This window comes from Callorhinus ursinus, unplaced genomic scaffold (genome assembly GCF_003265705.2).
Source record: "Callorhinus ursinus isolate GAN/ISIS: 27379988/994484 unplaced genomic scaffold, GSC_fseal_2.0 scaffold96, whole genome shotgun sequence".
Lineage (NCBI taxonomy): Eukaryota > Metazoa > Chordata > Mammalia > Carnivora > Otariidae > Callorhinus > Callorhinus ursinus.
The window spans coordinates 1,560,033-1,574,702 of NW_027397158.1; the positions used below are offsets into that span (position 1 = coordinate 1,560,033).

General features: G+C 59.9%; 1 protein-coding gene across 22 annotated transcripts in view; it reads left to right on the forward strand.

Annotated features, from left to right (window-relative positions):
- The window catches only part of KIF1A (kinesin family member 1A), a 92,781-nt gene that overhangs the window by 24,805 nt on the left and 53,306 nt on the right, over positions 1-14,670 (forward strand). For all 22 annotated transcript variants that reach the window (XM_073888786.1, XM_073888789.1, XM_073888790.1 and 19 more), the window contains 8 exons: positions 6,034-6,110; positions 6,826-7,005; positions 7,725-7,790; positions 8,492-8,670; positions 9,617-9,728; positions 11,159-11,236; positions 11,946-12,011; positions 12,555-12,572. In XM_073888786.1, coding sequence (XP_073744887.1) covers positions 6,034-6,110; positions 6,826-7,005; positions 7,725-7,790; positions 8,492-8,670; positions 9,617-9,728; positions 11,159-11,236; positions 11,946-12,011; positions 12,555-12,572 — 776 coding nt within the window. The remainder of the gene's footprint in view (positions 1-6,033; positions 6,111-6,825; positions 7,006-7,724; positions 7,791-8,491; positions 8,671-9,616; positions 9,729-11,158; positions 11,237-11,945; positions 12,012-12,554; positions 12,573-14,670) is intronic.

Consider the following 14,670-nt stretch of genomic DNA (forward strand, 5'->3'; position numbering starts at 1 on the left):
CAGACGGCAGCGCTCGGGTCGCTGGGACCCTCTGACATAGAGGATGCATCTCTGCATTGTCCTCCCTGAGGCTGGCTGCTTGTCCAGCATCTGCCCCAGTGTGAGCTGAGGGTTGGTCCAGGGGCCTGGTTTCCTTGTGACCAGAGAGGAGCTCAGGTGGTGTGACTCATGCCTTAAGATGGGAAGCCAGGTGCTGCACAGAAACTGTGACCCTGGGTGGGAACCATGACATCTTGGGTGAGAACTGTGGTTCCTGGCTGCAAACCATGGCCTCTAGTTACCACTGTTACCCCGGTGGGAACTGTTACCCCAGATGGGCATTGTGCCCGAGGGTTGGAAATGTGATCCCTGGTGAGAACCATGACCTCTGATGGGAACCATGACTCCTGGTGGGAACTGTAACCTCTGATGAGAACTGTGACCCCAGGGTGGGAACTGTGATCTCTGGTGGCAGTTGTGACCCCTGGTGGGAACCGTGACCCCTGGTGGGAACCGTGATCTCTGGTGGGAAGTGTGACCCCTGGTGGGAACCCTGACCTCTGGTGGGAACTGCGACCCCTGGTGGGAACTGTGACTTCTGGTGAGAAGTGACCCCAGGGTGGGAACTGTGACCTTTGCTGGGAGCTGTGACCCTGGGTGGGCAGAGGACATGCGCCCAAGGAGCTGACAGAGTCTGCCATGTCACTGTTGGGTGACCCCGGACATCAACAATGAGTGTGGGGACCCCTGTTCCCTCCTGGGGCCTGGCCCATCACCTTGGACAGTCGCTGAGGGTCTTGGCAGGAGGGGCTCACAGGTGACCACACCGTCCGGGAGCCTGCAGAATACAGAACAACACATCAGAGTCGGACCCGTCTCCCCTGGAGCTTGGGAGTGGTCTCGGACAGGGTGTGACGGGCGTCACGGAAGCAGATAGCTGGAGGAGGTGATGAGCTGTGGGAGTGAAAACTCTGACCCGCCTCTGGCCTGAGAGACAGAGACGCAGAGACACGGAGAGATAGAGTGTCAGAAGAATGGGTAATTGAGGCAGTCACTCGGGGAGCTGTATTCGTCTTGGAGAAAACAAAGCAGTGATGGTACTGGTAGAAAGTGCTAGAAGCCATGTCAGAAGCATGGGTGAGGACTGAGGGCGCCCAGAGGAGAGGAGGATGCCCTCCAGCCCTCAGCGCAGGGAATCTTGTCTGTGGAGTGGGGTCAGTGGGCAGGATGGGCTTTCCTCCGGGCGACCCGGGGGCAGAGTGGGGCGGGGGGTCCCCCAAGCCAACCCAAGGTGCACAAGCACGGAGCTGTTTGGGTGACAGCTCACAGCCACCTTGTCAGTGTACGTGGGGCCCGTGAGAAGGGGCAGAGACAGTGCTCCACAAGAAGGCTGTGCCAGGCCTCAGGGGCCAGCCTGCGAGTTCAGCAGGGAGCACTTGCCCAGCGAAGCAATAGTCGAGGCCCAGTGATTAGACCGCGTGGCGGCTCTGGCCGCACACTTGCTCATCGGCGCCTGGCGCCCGGCCGTGAGTGTCAGGGCAGGAGGCCGTCCGGCCCTGCCCGCTCCACCCTGCCGGGATGGTGACTTGCTTCTTGGATCTCAAAACTGGGTGCCCACGGGAGAGGCAGGGTCCCGGAACATGCCACTCGAAGCTCCATCCTGACACACAAATTAGAAACATTCACAGCTAAACGTGATTTGTTTTCCTGTGTTCATCACCTGTATGAATGATACCTTCCCTTGAACATTTCAGATTTGGCAATTTTGAGAGCCAGCCAAACTGCGCAGTGTAAGCTTCGCCCGTGCGTGGCAGGCTTGGGTAGGTTACTCAGGACTGCAGACGTCCTGTGTGTGTATCCCCACACCCCCACTTTACCAGAGAGCAGACTTGGGGACCCCTGGAAGGGTTTCCTGTCTTCTGAGTCCTTCTGGCCATGCAGGGCCTACCTCTCTGGCCTCTTGTGCCCAACTGTAGGCCAGCCCTCAGCCCCAGGCCCTCGGCACCGATGGGAAGTCTGTTTCCTAGGGACAGATGAGCCGTGACAGAAGTGATTTTCCCAGAGGCCAGTGGTGTGAGATCAAGGTGTCAGTGGGGTTGGTTCCTGCTGAGGCTCTGAGAGAATCCACTCCTGGCCTGTTTCGGGCTTGTGGTGGCTGCCACAGGCCTGGGCTAGCCTCCGTCCTCACGTGGGCTTTTCCCTGCACGTGTCTGTCTGTCTGTCTCTGGTGGACCCCACTTCGTATAAGGACCCCGGTCCCTGGATTTACAGCCCTAATTGGCATGATCTCATCTTTACTAATCTCATCTTCCAAGACCGTGTTTCCAAAGAAGGTCACATGCTGAGGTTCTAAGTGGATGTGAATTTGGGGAGGATGCTACTCACCCAGGACAGTGCCTCTGGAGTGGAGGGGACTGGACGAAGGCCACGGGGCCGATGCATCCAGGGCCTGCCCCCAGCCTAAGCAGGCCCCACAGGCTCACGCCCAGCCTTCCTGCCTCCAGCCCTCCTCCCGGATCCTGGCAAGCTGGTCCCAGTGTGATTTCAGGCAGTGACCACCATTCTGGATGGCCCCCCCGGAACATTCCAGACCCTTCTTTGCTCATAGTGGTCTTTCTCCCAAAGGCCCTTGTCAACCAGCAGCCCTGTGCACAGACCCAGGTGTTGCAAATGCCTAACTCATCTAAGCCTCCATTTGCCGTCACTGTTCTAGAATGTTCTAGGTTCCAAATAGAGTGAGTCTGGGAATGGAAGCCCACAGAAGGGAGCTTGGCTATGGCTGTGGAGTTGGTGGCACCCCTGTAGGCCTGTTCACGGTGTCCGCAGGGGAGCCCTGGAGGCCGCCGGGCCGGGGCAGCAGCCTCAGCCTAGGGGACGGGTGCCTGTCTGTCCTGCCAGCCCCATCCGGGACAGCCGCGGGGCCGGGAGCTGCCTTCTCCCCTGGAGGCCTGCCACCCGTTAGAGTTGCGATGGGTGTTCTGCTCTCAGAGCCGCGGTGGTGGCCTCGTGTGCTGTCCCCATAGGTCCCACAGGGGCGAGGACAGTTTCCGAGGCATGGACAGGGACACCCGGGCTCTGTGATGCACGCCATCATTTGTGGCTGCATGGGAAGAGCAGGGTGGACATGGGGCCCCTTCAAGTCGTCAGCAAACATTTGCTGAGCACGAGCCTTATGAGGCTGCAGTCTGGGGCCCCAGGAGAGCAGGACAGAGGCTCTTACTGCCCTCGGGGGCGACACTCCAGTGGGAAGGTGGGCAACGCACACATCAGCGCCAGATGCAGCTGGACCGGCAGGGGCAAGGGCTGTGCCTTGCAGCATCAAGAAGGGGCACAGTGACGGGGCGTAGGGGCTGGCAGGGGGCTGGGGGCCACACCAATGGCCAAGGAGCCTTCCTGGTCAGTTGGGAGAAGGTGAGGGGGTGAGCGCTCTTGTGGATGAGGAATATGCCAGTGCCCGGGTGTTGAACTAACTGTTCCCTGAGACCCCGCCGAGCTTCTGGTCTGCTGCAGTGGGCTCTCCCAAATCCTGCAAGTGCAGAGCAGTGGCCTGCTGGTAAATCAGCTCACCTGTGCGTGCGCTCACACATGCATGCACACGCACACACACACGTGTATATGCATGCTCACACGCACGCTCACACATGCTCACACATGCACGCTCACTCATGTGCACACGCATGCTCACACGTGCATGCACTCATGCTCACGTGCACACGCATGCACACATACATGCTCACACGTACACACATGCGTGTGCGCGCACACTCATGCCCTCATACACACGCACACACACGCACGTGCCTGATTTCCCTGATATAAATACTCGCCCTGTGGCCAGTTTAACAACAGGCTCACAAAATTCCTCAGCATTTAGACCCTGGCGGTGCTGGAAGGAGCCCGCACTGGCTTGTGGACAGAGAAAATGGCTTCCGTCAGTCCTTCCTCCCTGCCTCCCTTCCCTATTCAAGCTGGGGCCCTCACCAGCCACGTCGTCGTCCCTGGCAGGTGCCCATGCCTTGTGCACCCTGTATTGTATGCCCTTTGGAGGGGCCCCAGCTCCCCCCGGCCTGGCGGGAGCAGGCCCCGGGAGGACCCCTCCTCCTTCCTCAATCCCACACAAGGAGAAACTCAAGAGTCTGGCAAAGGTAGCCCTCTCCCTAGCAAAGCGGCTCTGTCCCAGTGTGTGGCAGGCTGACTGCGGGTGGTGGTGTGCCGGTCAGCCCTGGGGAGGGTTTGGAGGTGCCAATGAGGAGCCAGGCCCAGGTGGACCCTGGGTTCCTGTCTGACTGTGCCTGGAGCTCAGGTCCCATCTGTAATGACAGGGTACTTCTCAAGACCCCATGGGGCCCCCAGGGGGGAATGGAGATAGGTGACAGGCAGGTCCTGAGCGCCGGAGCCCCTCTGCTGGACGGTCCTCATGGCAGACTCTCCTGTGGCCCACTCCTGCCCTTGGTCCCTCACTGTTAGCTGTCCCCGGCCCTCTCGGCACTCCTTGAGCACACCTGTGCTCTGTTCCTGGGAGGGCCCCCGCCTCAGGGAGCCCGTAGTCCCTGAGAGGTACATGGCAAACACCCCAACACCAGGACACAGTCAGAGCGAGGTCAGCACCCAGAACTGGGCAAGGGTCACGCTGGACACAGGGGAGCAGGCTGGAGGGGGCAGGGGCTAGGCCTGTGCAGGGCGCGGGGAGGGGACCCGGCCCCTTGCCGCATGGGCATTGGGGGCCCAGCCCAGGCTTGGCTCGGGAGGTGCTGTGATTGTTGTTTCCATGGCGCCGGCATTATCTGCACTTGGGGTTCCAGTGGCTGCATCCCCAGTCTTAGCAGGAGTTGAAAGCAGGGCAGTGGCTCTCCTCAGCCTTGCTCTCAGAGGCAGCGTGGATGTGAGCTGCGCTCAGCCCCAAGGACAGCGCTGTGACGGTCAGTCCCCTGCTCCTGCCCGCTGGTTTCTCAAACGTGCTGGGTGATCTCCCAGAACGCCTAAATCTGAGGTCCAGGTCCCAAAACCAAGTCAGCCCTGGGGACAGGCTGCAGGTGATGCCCGTGCTGGAGCAGGGTGCTCAGCCCAAGCAAATGGCCGAGGGGCCTGCCCGCAAAGACACTGGGCCTCAGGGTCCTCCATCAAACTGGAACTTTGTAGGTTCAGATGGTGGTCCGGCAGGCAGCGGGCGGGGTGGCCCAATGGGGGTTGGGGGCCTCGGTGTCTCCTGCCTGGCCACCAAGCACATGTGGCCTGTGGCTCTGGGGGCGTGGGAAATGCTAGGGGCAGGGGTACTTGCAGGCCTGGGAAAAAGCAGCCTCGGGCTGGAGGCCTGCTGAGGTACTTGCCTGGCCCTGGCCGGTGGATGATGGCACCACCACGCATTCGTGGCTTCGTTCCTGGTTTGAAGAACCGACATTCTGGGCGTGGTGCCTCTGGACAGCGCCGCATGCCGCTTGCTGGGGGCGGGGGCGGGGGGCGGGGGGCTGTGCAGAGGACAGTGCCAGGGAGCCCGTGAGAGCAGGCCTGGAAAGCACCAGAGGCACACGGGCAGGAGGAACGAGCTGTGTGCCCCGTGATGGAATCCCACAGCGAGGGGACAGCCCGTGCTGCGCACAGCACACAGGAAGCACACTGGGATGGCGGGCCCGCAGGAAGCAGAGCTCGACCGAGCCCGGGTGCCGCAGCCTTCTGGGTGCGTCTAGGACGCATGTATGCAGAGCAGATGCGGCAAGGCCCAGAGGGGTGAGGTGGGGAGCAGGACTGGACCGAGGGGTCGGGGTGGGCTGCAGGGTCTCCGGCTGACCCAGCGTCTGCGGGAAGGAGCCAGTGTGGGTGCCCTCAGTGCATCTGTGGGCAGCAGGGTCCACCAGACAGAGGAAAGGGGCACACAAGGCTTGTCTGCCTGGAATTGGAGCCCTGGCCCCGTCCCATTGGGGGGCTGGCTTGTCCAGGGCCAGAGGCCTCTGGGGACCCCGCCTCGCTGCCTTGGGGCACCTGTCTGCGGGCAGGTACCACATGCTGATGGCCTCTCCCCCCACAGAGTGTTAACTGCCATGCCTGTCCTCTTTGCAGCCATCATTAACCCTAAACAGCCCAAGGAGACACCCAAAAGCTTCAGCTTCGACTACTCCTACTGGTCGCACACCTCGGTAAGCCCAGAGTTACCAGGAAGGAAGGTAACCTGGACTGGGGCTCAGGGGGCTGGGCTGCAGCACTGCGGATGCTCCACCAGGCGCTGCGTGTGTCTCTCTAACCAGGGCCGCTGCTTGGCCAGGGGAGGGAGGGACAGGTGTGAGGCCCAGGGAAGGGGCCAGCAGTGCCTGCTCGGGGTGAGGGGTGGGGGGACTACTTTCCCAAGGTCCTTGTGTGTGAAAGGTCACCCTGAGCAGTGACATGCGTTGTTAGGGTAACCCCTGGGGCCTGCCTAAAGCAGTCCTCTGTTAGGAGAGCATCCGGACACGGTGGTCTGGTCCCTGGGCTCCCGGGCCTCCAGGCCCTGCCCTTCCAGCCCCACCTGTCCTCACTCCCAAGGCCGCCTCGATTTTGAGCATTGTGTCTCAGGCTCCTGCCTCTGAGCCCTGGTGCAGGAGGTTGCCTCTGCTGAAATGCCCTTCTGCCCCGGCCGCCCCACCCCGTCTGGCCAGCTCCTCCCAGTCCCTCCTTTGGGAAGCTGCACCCTGCCGAGCAGGGTTGGGTCCCCTCTGCAGGGAGTGTGAGGGGGGTGGGGGGCAGGTATCCCTCCACACTGCACTGCCCGTGATGCCCGTGAGGCTCCCAGCAGCTGGGTGGGTGCTCAGTGAACACGGTGGGCCAAGCCCTGGGGGCACCCAGCCTCCTACAGCTGTGCCACCCCCTGTCTTCCAGCCTGAGGACATCAACTACGCCTCACAGAAGCAGGTGTACCGGGACATCGGCGAGGAGATGCTGCAGCATGCCTTTGAGGGTTACAACGTGTGCATCTTCGCCTACGGGCAGACGGGGGCCGGCAAGTCCTACACCATGATGGGCAAGCAGGAGAAGGAGCAGCAGGGCATCATCCCCCAGGCACGCGGGCTGGGGGCAGGGTGGTGCGGGGCCTCGTAAGGGCCAACCAGACAGGGCTGCACCAGCCGGGACAGAAGGGCCCAGCAGGGCGCCCCAGGAGAGGAGTCCCAGGGGGAAGGGAGCCAGGAAGGAAGGTAACCTGGGAGGGTGGGGGGCAGGAAGAGGCTGGAGCCCAGGCCCTGTCATGGGGTGCTGGAGGGGCAGAGCCACTGGCATGGCTGACCTTGCCCTGGGAGGCTGTGAGGGCTGGTGGTCTGGGCAGGGAGAGATGCCCGGACAAGGGGCAGCCTTCGGTTAACTGAAGGCTGAGACACAGATGCCTCAGATACTGCTGAGACCCTGGCCACCACCCTGCCCAGCCCCCCTGGCCAGGCCTCTGGATCTGAGCTGGTCAGTGCTTGACCTGGCCAGGGCGGGGGAGAACACCAGGTAGTCTGTGGCATGAAAGACTCCCACCCACTCCGTGCAGACAAAGATGGCACTCAGAGTGTAGGAAAGGATCAGATATCATCCGTGAGGACTCCATGACTTAAGCAGAAGACAGCTGCTCTTTGGGTGCAGGCCTTCTCAGTGCCTTTGAGATGGACTATCAGGGAGCAAGAGGGGCCCAGAGAGCCGTGTCCGGCCTGCGCTCAGGCTGCCCACGGCACCCGGGGGACAGGGCTTTAGGAACAGCCCCATTGTCCCCATTGTCTGACGCTGTGTCCTTGGCCCTGCAGCTCTGCGAGGACCTGTTCTCCCGTATCAACGACACGACCAATGACAACATGTCCTACTCCGTGGAGGTGGGGCTCTCCGAGTGTCCGTGACTCCAGCACGGGGCGGGGGTGGGGTTCCAGGCATGGACAGCAATGCTTTTCTGATTTAAAGCGAGTCTCCACCACTGGTTGGTACCCTGAGCTTGTCACTCACTCATGCACGCGGCACCCATGCCGGCGTACCCACTCCAGATGGGGAGACGTGCTGGGCACGGAGGAGCGAGGGACGGTCCTCTGCTCAGCGAGTGTTTGTTTAGTAGCGCTCTGTGCCAGCTGCAAGGACAGGTGTCTCCGAGCTGCATAACCTGGCTCTGCCATGGCCACGGTGGCCCCAGGGTGTCCCTGCTGGACAGGCCCCCAGTACGGCTGTGGGTGGGGGGAGGCCAGCAGGAGGGGGTGGGCTGACACCCCAGCTCAGGCACTCATACAGGGGATGGGAGTCCTTGGCACGCCTCCCCCTACCCAGCAGGCAGCCCCCATACCCCTATCCCAAGGGTGCCTGATGACGGCCCTGCACCCCCACCTTGGGGGAGTCCCTGCTGGTGGCCCCCATGCCTCCTGTACTCCTCACCTGGGAGCTCCTGATAGCCCTTGCAACCCCCCTCCATCTTGGGGGTTTCTGACGAAGGCCCGCACACCTCCTATCCTGGGGGTCCTGGATGGTGACCCCCACTGCCCCCTAGCACCACACCTGGGGGGCTCCCTGATGGAATGTCTCTGCCCTGCAGGTCAGCTACATGGAGATTTACTGTGAGCGTGTCCGTGACCTCCTGAATCCCAAGAACAAGGGCAACCTGCGTGTGAGAGAGCACCCGCTGCTGGGGCCGTACGTGGAGGACCTCTCCAAGCTGGCCGTCACCTCCTACAATGACATCCAGGACCTCATGGACTCAGGGAACAAGGCCAGGTGTGTGCCGGGTGGCTCGCCCATCCTCCCCATGCCCGCTGCTGCAAACCTCTGAGGAGGGCCTGGTCCCTGGGGCACCTGTTGGCCTGCCCACCGGGGCTGTCCAAGCCCCCCCCGTGGAGGGGTGGGCCCCATGGGACGAGGCCACGGAGGGCACATGCCAGCCTGAGAGGGGCCTCCGATCCCCCACCCCATCCCTTGCACAGGGGCTGCTCCTCTTGCGGGGTTGGTTTGTGCCCTGGGGGGGACTGGTTGTTGTCTGTGGTGGCTCCCCGGGGGGCCCTCCCCACGGACAGCTTCCCTGTTGGGCTCAGTGGTCAGGAGGACCAGCCTTGCCTTCTCCGAGGACGAATAGCCCTCTGGACAGGGCACAAGGTAGGGGCTCTCGGGGAAGGGCCGACCGCAAGGCACAGCCGGGCACAGACAGTCTGTCTCCCCGGCTGCGCTGCTCGGGTGGTCACGGCAACAGTCCCCCTCTCTGCCACCCAGGGGCTCCGGGAGGGTGAGGGTCCTCCCAGCTGTTGTGATGAGGACTCTCCCTGCTGGGGGCTGTCAGACAGTGAGGTCTCTGCATCTCAGCAGCGCTGGGACCAGCCCCGGGCCTCCCCGCAGGCTGCCTTGGGCTTTGCCCCCTCCGCAGACTGGGACAGAAGGTGGGCACCCCTCTCCCTCCTGGGTGGGGCTTTTCCACATCGCGGTCCAGGAGGACCCCCGGCCACACAGTTGAGCGGGGGCTGTCTGGGCTGCGCGGAGCCCCTGTGACAGCACCCGAGTCCCAGGCCGCAGCTGGTGGCCAGGCGGGGGTGAGCCCTGCTAATGCTGTGACAGGAGGCACGGTCACCACGTGACATGCCCCATGACCTGGCCCAGCTGGCTAGCAGCATCAGCCACTCTCACGCCCGGCCACAGGATGATGGGTAACCCCGTGCGGTTTCTGTCCCCCTAGGACCGTGGCGGCCACAAACATGAATGAAACCAGCAGCCGCTCCCATGCAGTCTTCAACATCATCTTCACCCAGAAGCGCCATGATGCGGAGACCAACATCACCACAGAGAAAGTGAGTCGTGGCCTCGGCAGAGGGGGGCCGTCTGGGAGGGGGGCAGGGGGCAGTCCCATTGGGCAGGACGAGGGGGCCAGGATGACCATCAGCCTGCAAGGCGTGTGCCCACCCCCAGCCTGGCATGGGCCTCCAAGAAGTTGGCCCGGCCCACAAGGCCGTCTCTTCTCAGCGTTTGGCACCGCCGGGACGTGGAAGGGGCTGGGAGAGGAGGGTCCGTGGACCTGGCATCTGCCTCTGTCTGCCTCCTGCCAGGAGTTGTAGACTGGGGGCTGAGGAGGGCTGTCCCCAGAGCTGCGCTGCTGTGGATGCTGGTGGCCCTTGGAGGCTGGGGGCCGCGGGCTGAGTGAGTGCCTGTCACAATGGTGACTGGGGGCCCCGGCCGACTGGCAGGAGCGGGGGCCCCGGCATCCACAAACACAAAGCTGAGGCTGTGCTGTCTGGGCACCAGCCCGCCCACGGCCCCAGCCCTGGATGCCTTTCCCACATGCCTTGGCATCGTCGGTGGCCCCAGGAGGGCAGCGTCTCCTGGGTCCTTTATCCAGACACGTAGTCTCTGTGCTCCCAGAAAGGTGGCAGGGCAGGCTCAGAGCCTCATCCTGTCCATCGGTGGCTCTGTCCCTTGGTGTCAGGTTTTCTCTGTGTCATCTTCCCTGACCCACAGTCCAGGCCTTCTCCTGGGGGCGCCTCAGCCACCTCCTGACAGGGAGCACTCTCTCAGGCGGCACCCCAGGGTCTGCAGGGTGTCTGGGAGAAGTTAGCCCCACTTAGTCCCCAACCACGCCAGGGTCACCTCAGCCTGGTGCCATTCTCCCCAAGAGTCACGATGGCCCAGTGGGGCCTGGGTGGCCAGAGAGCGCAAGCTGGAACAGGGTGGACCTCTCTGTGGGCTGCCCGCTGTGACCATCCTCCTTGCTGTGGGCTCTGGGCACCAAGAGGGTCTCCTGACTGTTAATGTCTGGGCAAGTCCTGTCTGCAGTGGCCACGGATTGGGAGGGCCTGGGTCTTCCTGGAATGCGTGTGAGGCAGCTGAGCAGCGGCTGGGGTGCTGGAACTGGGTTCAGATCCCACCACAGATGATGAGCCCATCTGTGGAAAGAGGTGACAGGATATACCTGGGGAGCTCTGGGGGGAATTCTGTGCCAACACATGAAGAGCGCCCCACGTGCTGAGAACAGCACAGCAGCAGCATCAGGCGTTTTAGGGGTGAGGGGCATGCAGCCTCTTGGGGAGGTGGGCTTTGACCTTAGGCAGAGTCTCGGACGAGCTGTGAAGGGAGGGACACTGTGCAGGGTTAGAAACCGTCAGGCCTGGGGAAGGGCTTGGCCACGGCTCCTCAAGTGTGTGATTTAGGCCGTGCTGGGAGGAGGCAGGGCGCCCCCATAGGGGCCCCACGGCCTCTCCTGCATATGACACACTTGCCATTTCAGGTGAGCAAAATCAGCCTGGTGGACCTGGCCGGGAGTGAGCGGGCCGACTCCACAGGAGCCAAGGGCACACGTCTCAAGGTAGGGGCCAGACTGCCATGTCTGTGATCCTGGGCCTCGCTCATCTGGCGGATGGCATCTCTGAGCCGGGCTCACTCCAGGGTGGGCTGGGCAGGAGGGCTCCTCTTGGGGCTGCAGGTGGGGCCACCCCCACCCAGGGCGAGCTCGGGCAGGGAGAACAGGGGGCACAGGAGGAGGTGGGAGGAGGCCGGTAGCCAGGAGGCAGCGGCTGGCACACTGGCTAGGGGTTAACAAGGACAGAGACCCTGGCAGGAAAGCTGGGCCTTTCACAGGTCCTCGCAGTAACTTGGCCACTGGTGTGTGGCTTTCGTGCCAGAGCACAGGCTGCGAGGCAGACAGTTGTGGTCAAAGCAGTCTTCGGCGTCAGGAAGGAGAGTTTTCACGTTCCAGCCCCACTTTGGTCCCCACATTACCCAGTGGGTGGGAAGGGGCTCTGGAAATTGTACCAGTGGGGCCCTGGGGCGTGTGTGAGATGTTACGAAGACTCCCAGGGAGCCTAGGAGAAGCTGGGCAAACTGCACTCCCCCGGCCGGGGTGGGCCTCTGCCTGGTTTCTTGCCAGAGCCTCCCGTGCACCAAGGAACCCCGGGATTGACGGTCAGGGATTGGCGGCCTTAGCCCCGTGTCACATGGGGTGAGGTCCCAGGGGATCACCCTGGAGCAAGAGGCTCCTGAGGCTTTCTGATGTCCTGACTGTCTTCTCTGCACAGGAGGGAGCCAACATCAATAAGTCCTTGACCACGCTGGGGAAGGTCATCTCTGCTCTGGCTGAAATGGTGAGCTAGCTTTGGGTGTCTAGAACTAGACTGATGGGGTGGATTGCAGAAGTGGCTCCCCGTCCTTCCTTCTGGGAGGACACCGGGAGCCTGTCATAACTGTGCCAGGCGCTATCTCTATCAAGGTGCCTGGGGTTCAAGGGAAAGCCCAGAGATGTGAAGGGTGTGTGTACCTAGGCTACAGATGGAGTAGCGATCCCTGTCACTCCCTGGAACCCCAGTTTCCCCGCTGATATTGGCCATTCACCAAAACACCCAGGCCTTTGCCCAGAGAAGGATGAATTTTAGGAGGCCCTACCCTTTTCTTAAATTGTTTGGGGTGAGGGAAGAGCTGGTGGGTGATAGCAGCCTGAGAGGTCGCACTGTTGTTTGGCCTGTCAGGACCAAGGTGGCCAGCAATGACCAGGTGGTAAGTGATGGACACCTGGCACGTGCTCAGGCCTCTCCTGTTCCCTTGTTCTCTGGGGCCCGCTAATCCTGCCCTCCCCACATACCCTGGGTCCCCAGCCTCCAGGTCCTCAGATTCTGTCTTTTCTTTTCCAGGACTCGGGGCCCAATAAGGTAAGATGCTTTCTTCAGTTCTAGGGGGAGGAGTCTTCAGCCACGGCATTGGAGGGCTCGAAGCAACGAGTGCCTTTAGCCCCAGTTGTTCTGTGAAGGGCTTGGCAGTGAAATTACCCTTTCGTTTGTGCACCTAGCAGACAAACACATTGAGCCCAACTCTGAGCTGGGCCCTGTGTTAGAACAACATAGCCCTTCAGGGGCCACAGCACGATGGGGGACATAGTAGACATAGAAACAGAATTATGAATTGGTATAAATCTCATAAGGGAAAAAAATGGGCTGTGAGCATGACCCATACACCAAGATAGCCTTTAGTCAGTATGGCCATGGAAACTTTACAGGACAGGTAGCTTTAGGGCTGAGACCTGAGGAGCGGGGAGGAACCAGTCAGGCAGAGGGGTACACACCTGTGCCATGTAGTTGGAAAGCCCAGTGTGAGGTGCTAAAGTGGAAAAATGTTGATTTATGTGAGGAATTGCGTGGGCAGAAATGTGAGGAACTATGTGGGGAAGCATGAGGAACAACGTAAGGAAATGAGAGGAAGTGTGTGATCAACTATGTGGGGAACTGTATGAGGAAATGTGTTGGGAACTGTGAGGAAACATGGGAAGAACTAAGCGAGGATCTGAGAGGAACTAACTGTAGGAACTGTGAGTATCTGTAAGGAACTATGTGAATGATTTTGTGAGGAACTATATGGGAAGTGTGTGTGGAAATGTGAACAGTGTGAGGAATTATGAAGTATTGTGTAAGAAACTGTGAAAACTGAGGAACTGTGAGAGGAAGTATCTGAAATGGTGTAGGGCAAGTGTGGGAATTCTATCAGGAATTGTAGAGAACTGTGTGGGCAACTGTGAAATACTGTGCGTAGGACTGTCTAAGGAACTATGTGAGGAAGTGTGAGAAATGGGTAAAATGCACAAGGAACTGTAACAGACTGTATTGTGGACTATAGAAAATTGAAATTGTGTATGGCACTCTGAAGAATTGTAACTGTGACAAAATGCATGTGAAACTGAAGAACTACGAGTAAATGTGTGGACTGAATGAGGAACTGTGGAGAATGGTATGGGGAGCTAAATGGATAACTGAGGAAACCAAGGAACTATGTGGGAACTGTGAGGAACCATGTGAAGACTATGTGAGGAACTCTGAGGAAATGTGAGAGGTAATGTATGAAATGGTATGGGAATTGTGTGTGGGAACTCTGAGGAACTGTAGAACTCTGTGGGGAACGAGGCAGGAACTGTGTGAAGAACTGTGAGGAATGTGACAGTGTGGGGAATAGTTGGAATGGTGTGGGAAAATATGTGGGAATTGTGTGGAGGGAGAACCTTGAGGAACTGTGTGTGGACATTGAGCAACAGTGAGTGACTATGTGAGGAGCTGTGTGGGGAACTGTTTAGGGCAAGTGTGAGGTACTAGTATGGGGAACTCTGCAAGAAGTCTGGAATTGTGTCAAGTATTGTGAGGAACTGTGTGGAATGTGTGAGGAACCACACTGAAATGGGAGAGGAAGTATGTGAAACGGTGTGGGGAACTGTGTCTGTGAACTTGGAGGAGTTCTATGTGGGACTGTGTGAAAAACTGGTGACTTATGAGAGGAATTGTGTGAGGAATTGTGAGGGATTATGTGGGGAAGTGTGTAGAGGGAACTGTGTGGAATTATATGAGGAATTCTGCAAGGAACCTGTGGGGACTGTGAGGAACTATGAGAGAAACTGTGTGAAAAACTGAGGGACTGGGAAGAACTCTGTGAAGTAATGTGTCAAGAACTGTGAGAAAATGAGAGGAACTCTTTGAGGACCTGTAAAGGAACTGTGTGGGAACAGTATGAGGCAACGTTCCATGGAAGTGTGTGAGGAAGTGTGTAGGGAACTGTGAAAGGGACTGTGTGGAACTGCGAGAGGAAGTGTGTGGAACTGTGTGAGGGAACTGTGGTGAACTGTATGGGACTGTGAGGAACTGGGTGGGAACCTATACAGGAAGTATGTGGGGAACTGTTTGAGGAACTGTGAGAAATAGTTTGAGGAAATACATGAGAAACTGCATAATTCTGAGGATTTCCATGAAAAAATGTGAGGAACTGTGGGAG